The sequence below is a fragment of the Bufo bufo genome, chromosome 11 (genome assembly GCF_905171765.1).
Source record: "Bufo bufo chromosome 11, aBufBuf1.1, whole genome shotgun sequence".
Classification (NCBI taxonomy): domain Eukaryota; kingdom Metazoa; phylum Chordata; class Amphibia; order Anura; family Bufonidae; genus Bufo; species Bufo bufo.
In genome coordinates this window covers 1,358,487-1,374,288 of record NC_053399.1, presented here as the reverse complement: position 1 = coordinate 1,374,288, position 15,802 = coordinate 1,358,487, and the positions used below count along the sequence as shown (strand labels likewise).

The window sequence follows — 15,802 nt, the reverse complement described above, 5'->3', positions numbered from 1 at the left end:
CTCAGCGTCTTCCCCCATACATCACTCCACAGCTCCTTGCTCAGCGTCTTCCCCCATACATCACTCCACAGCTCCTTGCTCAGCGTCTTCCCCCATACAGCACTCCACAGCTCCTTGCTCAGCGTCTTCCCCTATACAGCACTCCACACCTCCTTGCTCAGCGTCTTCCCCCGTACAGCACTCCACACCTCCTTGCTCAGCGTCTTCCCCCATACAGCACTCCACAGCTCCTTGCTCAGCGTCTTCCCCCATACAGCACTCCACAGCTCCTTGCTCAGCGTCTTCCCCCGTACATCACTGCACAGCTCCTTGCTCAGCGTCTTCCCCTATACAGCACTCCACACCTCCTTGCTTAGCGTCTTCCCCCATACAGCACTCCACAGCTCAGCGCCCCACATGTAAATCAGCCATGAGACATGGGGGGGCACATACTTACACTCTTAAAGGAGGCAGCAAATTCTGCAACGCCTGGAACTGTAGAAGATAAAGAAATAAATCAGCAAGTTACAATGAGAGCAAGGTGAATCCATCCAGCAAGAACATACCCGGGACCCCCGGCCCACCGCACACTCACGCTGCTCAGGCCACAGGTCAGGGGACGCACGATCCAGTTTCTCAAAACTCAATAAGGACGTCTCCAGATCTGCACCTAAGAAAAAAAAAATGAGACCTCAGTACTGCAACAACGGCTGAGGGTTCTGTATCAGGGGTCAGCGCGGCCCAGTCCTCAGGGTCCCCCTACATAAAACCAACACTGTCACACGACACCCCACAAGGAGCCATTGCAGATACTCAGGGATGAATGCAGCCCATGGTAAGGCCATGTTCACACAGACAGGCGCCTCACCCTCTGACTGTAAGGGTAGGTACAAATCCTGAGGTGGCGAGTCCATGTCCAGCAAGCCCCCACAGGGGTGAAATACTTCTAATTTACTTAATGAGAAGATTTCGTCTTTCCCTCAGTCTATGAAACAGCACATGAAGGGTTAATGCCATTTTCTGGGGTCGGGAGCGCTACTGAACATATCGCAAGCGTTCGCAGACAAGAGGGGCACAAAATACGCAAAAACAAACGGTACAAGGCACAAAGATAATCAGAATGAAAGTGGGCAGAGGGAGCGGCTCTAGCCTCGCCGGTCCTAAATGATGGCCCCAACTGGTCGACAGGCCCTATACGGGCTGAGTGAGTGGTGAGGGCTGGGCGATTTTGCAAAACAAATAAAGTCTAGATTTTTTTCAACCCTATAGATTGATTTGAATCTTAAAGGGGTTATCCAAGTTCTCAAACAGACCCCCAATGTGCCGGGCCCCTCACAGGTGATATACTTACCCCGCTCCCTGCACCCCGTCCCCACCTGCCATTGGCTGCTCCCCCCGACACCAGATGTTTTCATCCTTGTACAGGTAGAAGCAGCAGCGGTGCGGGGACCGGGGTAAATGTATTATCTAATAGATTCAAAAAAGGGATCCGCTCACCTCTATTCTCTCAGGATAGGTGCTCCAAACCAAAATTTGAGTCACCCCTCAAAATTTGAAATATATAGTAAAAAAAAGATGGAATGGTCACTCTTATATGGAAATATAGGACACTTTATTAAGCATATAATATTGGAATTATGTACAGTAAAATTACAATAAAATCTTAAAACTAAATGTTTTTATCAATTGTTTGATCAATAATACAAAATGAACAAAAAGCAATATTGAATGAGTGCTGGTGGCTCCAAAATAAGCCCCTCTCTATCATTCGCATCCAGACTTGTTAGAGTCCCAGGTGCGATGGTTCTATCTAATTGCAGAGGAAGGGGAAACGTCTCCCCGAAACGCGTCTGGCGTCAAGAAAACTTGGATGAATACCCCACTTTCCTATCCAACTTAAGTGCACTATAAAGAAAAGGAATCCATCCACCTTAGAAGATTGCGATACGTCATCCAATAGCGCCGGCAAAGAAAGGTCCGTGATCCTCACTTTGGACTTGATTCCAGCATCACCTGTGAGAGACACGTGGGACACGAGCAGCTCCATAGCCGGGACGCCGGCAGACCCAACGGAGCAGGAGCTCAGCGGGTGAAGGTAAGCCCACAGCAGTGGGTATCACATTAAGAAGTATCGTAAATAATCAAACGAACCGCTGCTGGTTATTCAAGTAAAGAATTTCTGTTACAATTAAGCCAAACAACCGCAGATTGCAACAGTCAGCAGCAGGAAAACGGACATTATTTAACCAGCTTGCAGCAGCTTTTTGATACAGACGTTCAAATAGACTGTGTTTAAACACAAGGAAACAACAAAAATTCAGAGACTTACGGATCCGAGGGTGTGATATTCTTTTTAATTGATTATAGGATTATATACCTCATGATTTTTTATATCTGATGTATTTTGCTATTATATGGATTTTTAGCTGAGTGAATGCTGTTTGCACCAACCTACCTCTGCAATTAGATAGAACCATCGCACCTGGGACTCTAACAAGTCTGGATGCGAATGATAGAGAGGGGCTTATTTTGGAGCCACCAGCACTCATTCAATATTGCTTTTTGTTCATTTTGTATTATTGATCAAACAATAAAACATTTAGTTTTAAGATTTTATTGTAATTTTACTGTACATAATTCCAATATATATGCTTACTAAAGTGTCCTATATTTCCATATAAGAGTGACCATTCCATCTTCTTTTTACTTTAAATATATTACCTGTGGGGGGCCTGGTACATTGGGGGAGGGCTGTTTGAGAACTTGGATAACCCCTTTAATTAAAAAAGTACCAAGACTATACGGAGCAGCAGTGCAGGGGTTACTACTATATATATATATATATTTTCAACGAATAAAGAGGCAGCACTTCCAGTAGTTCGGTGATAGGGTGACGACCCCAAACTTTATTCCAGCTACGTTTCTGCCTTCTCAATGAGGCCTTTGTCAAGCTACAACAGTGCTATACTGTGGGGTTTATATACCCACAATCCAATACAAATTTGTGCAATTAGTGAAACCACATGTGCACAGTAAAATCACATGATCATCAGAACATCACATTATCACATGACTCTCTGTGTATACATCTTTAACATGTCAAAAAATTCTTTATACAAAAATTGTAACATCATTCAAAAGTGAAAAGCCTAGTTCATAGGTATTGTACATATTCTACATCGTGATCTAGTGTGCTACATCAATATCCATCGTATCCGATTTCTGATTGAACTTTTGTGAACTTAATAGTGCTCCATACATTGAGGGTTAAAATCAACTTCACGATGCAGCTGCATCATATTAAACTTTAAAAACTTTTTGAACTCACCGTCATGGATCAGCCAAGCGCGCCGACCTCAGCGTCACCCCGTCAGCCAGGCGCATGCGCCGCGTCATGCGCCACCCCAACTATGTGGATAGGTAATGTGTAACTTGCTCATCAGATGTGGAGGTGATAATATTCGTTTAGTCGAGTGGGGAGGATATACAACAGTGCTATTTTGAATCTATTGTATGATAAATACACTCATATACCTTTGGTCTATTCACAGATGGAAGTTCGAAGAATTTAATGACCCTTTGTCTTATGATTGGACTACACCGTACGTGGACCACCCGGGTACGCCGACACAACGGTGATCAGTGGTCTATGCTAAAGAGGGACGTCGATGACGCGTCACACATTGCAAGTCAGGGAAATCCGACCTGCATCAATTTTCATTAAAGTGGTATGAGATGCCAGCTCTGACCGGGAATCCAGAAGCCAAGAGTTGGTTTTATGTATACCTAATTTTAGTGCATGGAGATGGGATGGATCCCTCCCATTGTAACTGCACAGAATTTTCACTCTGGATGTGCTTATGGACATCGGGGGCATCACTACGTCAGTTTGATACTGATATTGTGGGGGTCGCCTTTCCTGGGCCCATTCGCACATCTAGGCACAGGTTGGTTGGACTGCATTGTGCTGTGTGACGTTCTTGATGTTCCCTTCTTTTTGCATTGATGTACACTGCGTTACCATGGCCACTGACACGCCCCCTTGACGCCCCGGCTGTGTGTCCGGTCATGTGTTTCCTCTTTCCCTCCCCCCGCCGCCGCTACACACGCGATGCGCTCCACTGGGCGAGTTTGCGTTCCAGGGTGCATGCGTGATGACGCGGCGACGTGGTGAGGTAGACGGGTGGCGCATGACGCGGCGCATGCGCCTGGCTGACGGGGGGACGCTGAGGTCGGCGCGCTTGGCTGATCCATGACGGTGAGTTCAAAAAGTTTTTAAAGTTTAATATGATGCAGCTGCATCGTGAAGTTGATTTTAACCCTCAACGTATGGAGCACTATTAAGTTCACAAAAGTTCAATCAGAAATCGGATACGATGGATATTGATGTAGCACACTAGATCACGATGTAGAATATGTACAATACCTATGAACTAGGCTTTTCACTTTTGAATGATGTTACAATTTTTGTATAAAGAATTTTTTGACATGTTAAAGATGTATACACAGAGAGTCATGTGATAATGTGATGTTCTGATGATCATGTGATTTTACTGTGCACATGTGGTTTCACTAATTGCACAAATTTGTATTGGATTGTGGGTATATAAACCCCACAGTATAGCACTGTTGTAGCTTGACAAAGGCCTCATTGAGAAGGCAGAAACGTAGCTGGAATAAAGTTTGGGGTCGTCACCCTATCACCGAACTACTGGAAGTGCTGCCTCTTTATTCGTTGAATATATATCCTGGAGGAGAAGCCAGCCTCTGTGAGAGATCGGCAGTGCAGGGGTTACTATATATATAGATCGGCAGTGCAGGGGTTACTACATATGTGTATATATAGACCGGCAGTGCAGGGGTTACTACATAGGTGTATATATAGATCGGCAGTGCAGGGGTTACTACCTAGGTGTATATATAGACCGGCAGTGCAGGGGTTACTACCTAGGTGTATATATAGACCGGCAGTGCAGGGGTTACTACATAGGTGTATATATAGTCCAGCAGTGCAGGGGTTACTACATAGGTGTATATATAGACCGGCAGTGCAGGGGTTACTACATAGGTGTATATATAGCCCGGCAGTGCAGGGGTTAATGTATATATATATATATATATATAGCTGGGTGTACACAATAGCGGCTCACCTGAGAAACTCCACTGGAATCGCCCAACTCCAACTGTGTAAATAAATCCAGTGGAGGGTGGGGGGGGCACTCGGTTATTGGAGAACTCGGGGCAACAGAAAACAGATAATGTATGGAGCACCAAAAAATCACATTGGGTAAAATGTTGGCATAGGAATGAGGACCGTAAGATGATACTCTAGTGGAGAAGCAATATCAGATCTAGATCTCGTATCAATATTACTGAAAATGTCCCAATATAGGTGAACTGTGGAATAGAGAGGCTGTAGACCTCGTGGCAAGGTTGCTAAAATATCCCGGAAAAGAGCGGACTGTAGGATAAGGGCGGACTGTAGGATAAGGGCGGACTGTAGGATAAGGGCGGACTGTAGGATAAGGGCGGACTGTAGGATAAGGGCGGACTGTAGGATAAGGGCGGACTGTAGGATAAGGGCGGACTGTAGGATAAGGGCGGACTGTAGGATAAGGGCGGACTGTAGGATAAGAGCGGACTGTAGGATAAGAGCGGACTGTAGGATAAGGGCGGACTGTAGGCAGTTCACCTATATTGGGATATATTCAGTAATATTGATATGAGATCTATATCAGATATTGCTTGTCCACTAGAGTATCATTATTTATATATACACACACACACACACCAGCAGTGCAGGGGTTTATATATATATATACTTCTCTTACGTCCTACCAGCAGCACAGAAGGGGTTAACCACCCCCCGTGGACTGGTAGGACCGGCAGAATTATTAATGAGCCCAAGTAAATAGTATCCCCTATAGAGGAGGGAATCACCCCCAGCCCACTGTGTTTCCCAATCTCTGGACCCTCCGGGGTTTGTGAAGGCCCATTCTACCAGGGCTGTAGCTACTTCTTTTGTCGAGAGGAGTCTTCTTCCTCTCGACATGATCTGCAAGTCTGCCTCCTGGAGCTCTGAATCAACATTCATCTCCCATCATAGACTGGAGGCCAGATAAGCTGAGTACTGGGCAGACTATACTTGGTTCTGTCAGGCATGAGGGCCCTCCCTAGGGGTTCTTCTTGCTAAGTCCCCACATGTGCTGCTGGTTAGGACGTAAGGGAAGCGTTAATTTCTAACGATAATTTGTTTTCCCTTAGTCCTAACAGCAGCACACAAATATCCCTCCCTAGTAAGGCTAGTTTTTTTCTTGCTATAACACAGTGGGCTGGGGGCGATTCCCTCCTTTATAGGGGATACTTAACCCCATCTGTGCTGCTGTTAGGACTAAGGGAAAACAAATTATCGTTAGAAATTAACGAATATAGACCAGCAGTGCAGGGGTTACTACATGTGTGTATATATACACTGCGTGCAGAATTATTAGGCAAATTAGTATTTTGACCACATCATCCTCTTTATGCATGTTGTCTTACTCCAAGCTGTATAGGCTCGAAAGCCTACTACCAATTAAGCATATTAGGTGATGTGCATCTCTGTAATGAGAAGGGGTGTGGTCTAATGACATCAACACCCTATATCAGGTGTGCATAATTATTAGGCAACTTCCTTTCCTTTGGCAAATGGGTCAAAAGAAGGACTTGACAGGCTCAGAAAAGTCAAAAATAGTGAGATATCTTGCAGAGGGATGCAGCACTCTTAAAATTGCAAAGCTTCTGAAGCGTGATCATCGAACAATCAAGCGTTTCATTCAAAATAGTCAACAGGGTCGCAAGAAGCGTGTGGAAAAACCAAGGCGCAAAATAACTGCCCATGAACTGAGAAAAGTCAAGCGTGCAGCTGCCAAGATGCCACTTGCCACCAGTTTGGCCATATTTCAGAGCTGCAACATCACTGGAGTGCCCAAAAGCACAAGGTGTGCAATACTCAGAGACATGGCCAAGGTAAGAAAGGCTGAAAGACGACCACCACTGAACAAGACACACAAGCTGAAACGTCAAGACTGGGCCAAGAAATATCTCAAGACTGATTTTTCTAAGGTTTTATGGACTGATGAAATGAGAGTGAGTCTTGATGGGCCAGATGGATGGGCCCGTGGCTGGATTGGTAAAGGGCAGAGAGCTCCAGTCCGACTCAGACGCCAGCAAGGTGGAGGTGGAGTACTGGTTTGGGCTGGTATTATCAAAGATGAGCTTGTGAAGCCTTTTCGGGTTGAGGATGGAGTCAAGCTCAACTCCCAGTCCTACTGCCAGTTTCTGGAAGACACCTTCTTCAAGCAGTGGTACAGGAAGAAGTCTGCATCCTTCAAGAAAAACATGATTTTCATGCAGGACAATACTCCATCACACGCGTCCAAGTACTCCACAGCGTGGCTGGCAAGAAAGGGTATAAAAGAAGAAAATCTAATGGCATGGCCTCCTTGTTCACCTGATCTGAACCCCATTGAGAACATGTGGTCCATCATCAAATGTGAGATTTACAAGGAGGGAAAACAGTACACCTCTCTGAACAGTGTCTGGGAGGCTGTGGTTGCTGCTGCACGCAATGTTGATGGTGAACAGATCAAAACACTGACAGAATCCATGGATGGCAGGCTTTTGAGTGTCCTTGCAAAGAAAGGTGGCTATATTGGTCACTGATTTGTTTTTGAATGTCAGAAATGTATATTTGTGAATGTTGAGATGTTATATTGGTTTCACTGGTAAAAATAAATAATTGAAATGGGTATATATTTGTTTTTTGTTAAGTTGCCTAATAATTATGCACAGTAATAGTCACCTGCACACACAGATATCCCCCTAAAATAGCTAAAACTAAAAACAAACTAAAAACTACTTCCAAAAATATTCAGCTTTGATATTAATGAATTTTTTGGGTTCACTGAGAACATGGTTGTTGTTCAATAATAAAATTAATCCTCAAAAATACAACTTGCCTAATAATTCTGCACTCCCTGTAGACCAGCAGTGCGGGGGTTACTACATGTGTATATATGGACCGGCAGTGCAGGGGTTACTTGGGCTCCTTACTAGCCTCATTTGCATACAGTTGCAAGAAACACTTGGATTTAATAACTGGTTGAACCTCCTTTGGCAGCAATAACTTCCACCAAACGTTTCCTGTAGTTGCAGATCAGACGTGCACAACGGTCAGGAGTAATTCTTGACCATTCCTCTTTACAGAACTGTTTCAGTTCAGCAATATTCTTGGGATGTCTGGTGTGAATCGCTTTCTTGAGGTCATGCCACAGCATCTCCATCGGGTTGAGGTCAGGACTCTGATTGGGCCACTCCAGAAAGCGGATTTTCTTCAGTTTAAGCCATTCTGTTGTTGATTTACTTCTATGCTTTGGGTCGTTGTCCTGTTGCAACACCCATCTTCTGTTGAGCTTCATCTGGTGGACAGATGGCCTTAAGTTCTCCTGCGAAATGTCTTGATAAACTTGGGAATTCATTTTTCCTTCGATGATAGCAATCCGTCCAGGCCCTGACGCAGCAAAGCAGCCCCAAACCATGATGCCCGCACCACCATACCTCACAGTTGGGATGAGGTTTTGAGGTTGGTGTGCTGTGCCTCTTTTTCTCCACACATAGTGTTGTGTGTTTCTTCCAAACAACTCCACTTTGGTTTCATCGGTCCACAGAATATTTTGCCAGTACTGCTGTGGAACATCCAGGTGCTCTTGTGCAAACTGTAAACCTGCAGCAATGATTTTTTGGACAGCAGTGGCTTCCTCTGTGGTATCCTCCCATGAAATCCATTCTTTTTTAGTGTTTTACGTATCGTAGATTCGCTAACAGGGATGTTAGCATATGCCAGAGACTTCTGTAAGTCTTTAGCTGACACTCTAGGATTCTTCTTCACCTCATTGAGCAGTCTGCGCTGTGCTCTTGCAGTCATCTTTACAGGACGGCCACTCCTAGGGAGAGCAGCAGCAGTGCTGAACTTTCTCCATTTATAGACAATTTGTCTTACCGTGAACTGATGAACACCAAGGCTTTTGGAGAAACTTTTATAACCCTTTCCAGCTTTATGCAAGTCAACAATTCTTAATCGTAGGTCTTCTGAGAGCTCTTTTGTTCAAGGCATCATGTGATCTTTACATGGTGTGTTCAATAAAAACATGGTAACATTTAATTCTTTGTGTGTCATTAGTTTAAGCAGACTGATTGTCTATTGTTGTGACTGAGACAATTGCCTTCAGATGACCCCAAAGATAAAAGTCTAAGGGGGTCAGATCGGGAGACCTTGGGGGCCATTCAACTGGCCCACAACGACAAATCCACTTTCCAGGAAACTGTCATCTAGGAATGCTCGGACCTGACACCCATAATGTGGTGGTGCACCATCTTGCTGGGAAAAACTCAGGGAACGTGCCAGCTTCAGTGCATAAAGAGGGAAACACATCATCATGTAGCAATTTCGCATATCCAGTGGCCTTGAGGTTTCCATTGATGAAGAATGGCCCACTATCTTTGTACCCCATATACCACACCATACCATCAATGGTGCAGCACCTGAAACTACGGATACTGGAAGCCTGTGCTAGCATTTCTCCTGCGGTGTTGCTATCAGTGTGTGAAGAGTGGGAGAAGAAGGTTGCATTGACAATCCAACACAATGGGCAGCACATTGAACACATTTTATAAGTGGTCAGAAACTTGTAAATAACTCATGAAAGAATAAAGTTACATTAAAACCAAGCACACCATTGTTTTTCGTGTGAAATTCCCAATAAGTTTGATGTGTCACATGACCCTCTTCCTATTGAAAAAACTAAAGTTGGATTCAAAATGGCCGACTTTAAAATGGCCACCATGGTCACCACCCATCTTGAAAAGTTTCCCCCATCACATATACTAATGTGCCACAAACAGGAAGTTAATATCACCAACCATTCCCATTTTATTAAGGTGTATCCATATAAATGGCCCACCCTGTACTTCTGCCATAATCTTGGAGAAGATGTGAGGAGCAGAAGATATTCCGAAAGGGAGACAGTTGAATTGAAAGTGATGAATCTTCTCTTTCAGCTTCACTGCAAACCTCTGATATTTTCTGGATAGGGGATGGATTGGAACATGAAAATAGGCGTCCTTGAGATCTATTGTGGCCATCATAGTCCCCTTTTTGATGAGCTTCACGGCGGATCTGATAGTCTCCATTTTGAACTTGCGGTATGTTATGTGTCTGTTTAATGGCTTCAGATTTATAATGGTCCGGAATTTGCCGTTCGATTTCCGAACTAGGAACAATGGGGAATAGTGACCCCTTCCTATTTCCCTGTTGGGAACACTCTCTATTGCCCCTAGGCATAATAATTCCTTTATGCCTTCGGACAGAGAGGACCTCTGAGACCAGGGGAGTTAGGTTATCATGAATTTTTGTGGGGGAAGAGAATCCAACTCTATAGCATAACTGTTTTTTACGATACTGATTATATACGGGTCTGCGATGACCGGCTCCCAGGAATTATTGAAGGAGCAGAGTCTTCCCCCAACATAAATGGCATCAATGCTTAGAACAGGAGGCGGAAGGATCTCCCTTATTAGGGTTAAAGAGAAAACTTCTTCCTTTACCACCCTTGGCATAGCTCAACCTTCCCGATTTTCCCCTATCTGATCTGGTATCCTGCTGTTTACGAAAAAACTGCCTTCTATTTTTGGATCTGTCTTCAGGAAAACCTTTTTTGTGGTCTGTAGCATTTTCTAAGATCGGGGCGGAACACATACTGCCCATGGAGCGGTGAGGATATCAATTTGTTTGTAGATGTCATATCACTGGACCAGGCATTCAACCACAGGACTCTTCTGATGGTGTTAGAGAGTACCGCTGTACGGGCAGAAAGTTTTACAGAGTCAGCGGAGGAGTCTGCCAGGAAATTAGTGGCCTATCTCAGCAGGGGAAGGCTGTCCAAGATTTGCTCTCTTGGGGTCTTGTTAATTAAGTGGAGCTACACATGTCGCCGCCACTCCGGGTTTTAAAAGAGCAGCAGCTTTTTTAAGGAGGCTTTCTGCTTTTCTGTCCATAGGGTCCTTTAGCTGCGCAGCGTCCTCAAAAGGAAGGACCGTGCACTTTGCGACTTTGGCCACTGGGGCATTGACTTTGGGAATGGACTCCCAGTCTGTGCAATCTGCCTCATTAAAGGTGTACCGCATTTTTATGCCACGGGGAATAAAGATGCCTTTTTCAGGTTTATCTCATTCCGCTCTTATGATCTTCTGTATGTTAACTGGGAATACAGATCTCTGCCTCTCCCCCAAACCTCCAAATATTTCCTCCTGAACAGATCGGGGCATCCTGGGAATCTCAATTCTGTTTGTGGCCTTGATTAGCTCCTCAATACCCTCAGGATTAAAAAGGAATCTTTTATATTTGTTATCTTCATCAGATTCTTGAGATCTTTCCAAGATCTCAGGATCCGAGAGCTCACAATTCACGGAATCCGAATCACTTCCCACATACATAACCACTCTAGAGGAACCCGGTCTATGGGGGGGGGGGGATCCTGGGCGGCCAGGGCAGATTGAACTTCCACTCTAACCATGGATCTAATCTCCTCCAGCAGACTAGAGGATTCAGACTTGACAACAGATGCGGTACACGCCTTGCATAAAGATTTAGACGCTCTCTTGCTGCTGACAGGAGCCCAATGACCGCTGTGACCCGGTGCGGTCCTTCCTCCTGCCACGGGCCGCGTCCCTACAAATGACACTTTTCTTGCCGCCTTCAAACTGACTTTAGGGCTCATGTGCACTAATGTTGCCTGGCCGTGGCAGTATTGTGGCCGCAATACACGGGCACCTGCCGTGTGCAACCCACATCACGGATGTGGACCCAATCACTTTAATGGGTCTGCAATCTGGGAGATACGGTGCAGAACAGAGGCACGGATCGGAAGCACTACTGAGCACTTTCGTGAGTTTTCTGTCCATGCCGCCGCACCGCAAAAAGTGCACTACTTTTTTGCGATGTAGACCATCAGATGCAGATAGCGGACCCCATTCAAGTGAATGGGTCCACGATCTGCATGCGGCAGCCCCACGGTCGGTGCCCATGCACTGTGGACCGCAATTTGCAGTCCGCAGCACAGGCCCAGCCAGAAAACGGTGCATGAGCCCTTATATTGTGGCACAGCTAATAATAAATTACCCACCGCAGCCACAGCTGCTTATCAAGTGATATTACAGGAGCATCTCTGAGCCTACGTGCCGATTCCTAACAAGCCTACGTCACTCACGGTAAGAAAGCCCCCAGCCTGTGTGCCGATTCCTAACCAGCCAACATCACTCACGGTAAGAATGCCCCCAGCCCTGTGCGCCAATTCCTAACAAGCCAACGTCACTCACGGTAAGAACGCCCCCAGCCCTGTGGGCCAATTCCTAACAAGCCAACGTCACTCACGGTAAGAATGCCCCCAGCCCTGTGCGCCAATTCCTAACAAGCCAACGTCACTCACGGTAAGAACGCCCCCAGCCTGTGTGCCGATTCCTAACCAGCCAACGTCACTCACGGTAAGAATGCCCCCAGCCTGTGTGCCGATTCCTAACCAGCCAACGTCACTCACGGTAAGAATGCCCCCAGCCCTGCTCGCCGATTCCTAACAAGCCAACGTCACTCACGGTAAGAATGCCCCCAGCCCTGTGCGCCAATTCCTAACAAGCCAACGTCACTCACGGTAAGAACGCCCCCAGCCCTGCCCCCGGGCCGATTCCTAACAAGCCAACGTCACTCACGGTAAGAACACCCCCAGCCTGCGTGCCAATTGCTAACAAGCCAACGTCATTCACGGTAAGAACGCCCCCAGCCCTGCCCCCGGCCTGCTCGCCGATTCCTAACAAGCCAACGTCACTCACGGTAAGAAAGCCCCCAGCCTGTGTGCCGATTCCTAACCAGCCAACGTCACTCACGGTAAGAATGCCCCCAGCCCTGTGCGCCAATTCCTAACAAGCCAACGTCACTCACGGTAAGAACGCCCCCAGCCCTGCCCCCGGGCCGATTCCTAACAAGCCAACGTCACTCACGGTAAGAATGCCCCCAGCCCTGTGCGCCAATTCCTAACAAGCCAACGTCACTCACGGTAAGAACGCCCCCAGCCCTGCCCCCGGGCCGATTCCTAACAAGCCAACGTCACTCACGGTAAGAACACCCCCAGCCTTGTGCGCCAATTCCTAACAAGCCAACGTCACTCACGGTAAGAACGCCCCCAGCCCTGCCCCCGGGCCGATTCCTAACAAGCCAACGTCACTCACGGTAAGAACACCCCCAGCCTGCGTGCCAATTCCTAACAAGCCAATGTCACTCACGGTAAGAATGCCCCCAGCCTGCGCGCCAATTCCTAACAAGCCAATGTCACTCACGGTAAGAACGCCCCCAGCCCTGCCCCGGCCTGAGCGCCAATTCCTAACAAGCCAACGTCACTCACGGTAAGAAAGCCCCCAGCCTGTGTGCCGATTCCAAACCAGCCGTCACTCACGGTAAGAATGTTCAGTAGTAAAGTCACTTTGTGGGGCTTACATAGTAGAAACCTGTGAGGAATATGGATTAATATTTACTGTCAGCCATGTCCCCACACCCACCATTTGCTGAAAGGTAGCAGAGGTAGTGAGCTTCTCCGGGGTCCTGGCTTCAAGCAAGCAAGCAAGCCACTTGTTTACAAATTCACATGAACTCCAGTCAGCCAGGAACCCAGCTAGTCAAACAGGAAAAGCGTCCCTGAAGGGGGTCTAAGACATTCCCCAGTTCAATCAAATCTAGCAGACAGCCTGGAACCGGCGATTTATAAGGAATTATGAACCGCCCGGCCATCACAGGTGTCCCGGTGGCCACGACAAACATGCCCATGGTCTTAGTGTGGTGGTGGGAGGCCAGGGAGGGGAGATATACATATCTCTCCACAGAAACCTAATACTGGTACCATGCTTGGACTCTAATTGTAGCCGTAACGAATGCGGATCCATTGGTCCCAGAACCATCCCTGTGACCTTCTGGTCTGGAGCTATGAACCCTAAAGTGTTTTGTGGGTTATTTGCTGCCAGCCCAGAAGAGGGGGAGTGGATCCTTCCCAGAGGCGGGAAGAGGATGGACCGGCTACAGTTTAAAAGGCTTGTGCCAGCAAGCGGGTGTGTTTTTCTCTAAAGGAGGGTCACATCGTGCCAAGTGTTTAGAGGGACCTGCAACCAGCTGACATCACTGCCCTCCATGTGAATACAGCAAAGGACTATTCATCTACCCGGTAACTGACTTGTACTCTGTGTAATCCTGTGTGTACTATATCCCCTGTACCTGTAACCTCCGACCGCTGTGTATAGTGTTATATCTAGGGAGCCCTTAAGGCCATTAAATATATAATTTAATCTTGTATCTCGATCACGAATCCCCACGTCCGTGTTTCGGCCTAGTTCTAAGCTACCGCGGGTTGGTTTCTCACCCTATATAATCCCGTTAGCGGACCGGGCGTATATCAAACGAGAAGCTGGTGGCAGTATACCCGGGGTGAGAAGGCGGCAGTAAAAAGGCTCTCTCCGCTAGTCGCCTCTCTGTGCCCGCGTGGACAGGAGGCGTCTGTGTAAACTGTAAAATGTAAACTGTACCCAGCTGACCTTACCTGCTCCTCTGGAGGGCGTCACGTCTCGGTAACCAGGGACCATACCGCGTCTCGTGAGCTTGACGTAGGTGACGTCAAGCGGGCACAAGGGGTGCAAAACCACCCATACATACCCCCATTTTAGAAACTACAACCCTCAAGGTGTTCAGAACCGATTTTACAAACTTTGTTAACCCTTTAGGTGTTCCACAAGAATTAAAGGAAACTTTCCATTTTAATCATTTTTTTCCTGTAACACATAAAGGGTTAACAGCCAAAGAAAACTCAATATCTATTACCCGATTCTGCACTTTACAGAGACCCCCCACATGTGGTGGCAGCCTGCTGTGTGGGCTCACGGCCGGGCGCAGAAGGGAAGGAGCGCCATATGGGTTTTGGAGGGCAGATTTTGATGGACTGGTTTTTTAAAACATCCCATTTGAAGCCCCCCTACAGTAGAAACTCCCAAAAAGTGACCCCATTTTGGAAACTACGGGATAAGGTGACAGTTTTATTGGTATTCTTTTGGGGTACATATGGATTTTGGACCCAATGTGTCTATTATTATTACAGCGTTCGCCTGACGGGGTAGATCATGTGATATTATAGAGCCAGTTGTTACGGACGCGGCGATACCCAATGGGTCTATTATTATTACAGCGTTCACCTGACGGGGTGGATCATGTGATATTACAGAGCCGGTTGTTACGGACACGGTGATACCCAATGTGCCTATTATTATTACAGCGTTCACCTGACGGGGTGGATCATGTGATATTACAGAGCCGGTTGTTACGGACACGGTGATACCCAATGTGCCTATTATTACAGCGTTCACCTGACGGGGTGGATCATGTGATATTACAGAGCCGGTTGTTACGGACGCGGTGATACCCAATGTGCCTATTATTACAGCGTTTACCTGACGGGGTGGATCATGTGATATTACAGAGCCGGTTGTTACGGACGCGGCAATACCCAATGTGTCTATTATTATTACAGCCTTCACCTGACGGGGTGGATCATGTGATATTACAGAGCCGGTTGTTACGGACGCGGTGATACCCAATGTGTCTATTATTATTACAGCGTTCACCTGACGGGGTGGATCATGTGATATTACAGAGCCGGTTGTTACGGACGCGGTGATACCCAATGTGCCTATTATTATT

At 46.7% G+C, this 15,802-nt stretch overlaps 1 protein-coding gene across 2 annotated transcripts in view; it reads right to left on the bottom strand.

Annotated features, from left to right (window-relative positions):
* The window catches only part of LIN52 (lin-52 DREAM MuvB core complex component), a 40,093-nt gene that overhangs the window by 23,287 nt on the left and 1,004 nt on the right, over window positions 1-15,802 (bottom strand). For both annotated transcript variants that reach the window (XM_040412355.1, XM_040412356.1), the window contains exons 2-3: window positions 575-649; window positions 437-474 (exon numbers count right to left, since the gene is read on the bottom strand). In XM_040412355.1, coding sequence (XP_040268289.1) covers window positions 437-474; window positions 575-649 — 113 coding nt within the window. The remainder of the gene's footprint in view (window positions 1-436; window positions 475-574; window positions 650-15,802) is intronic.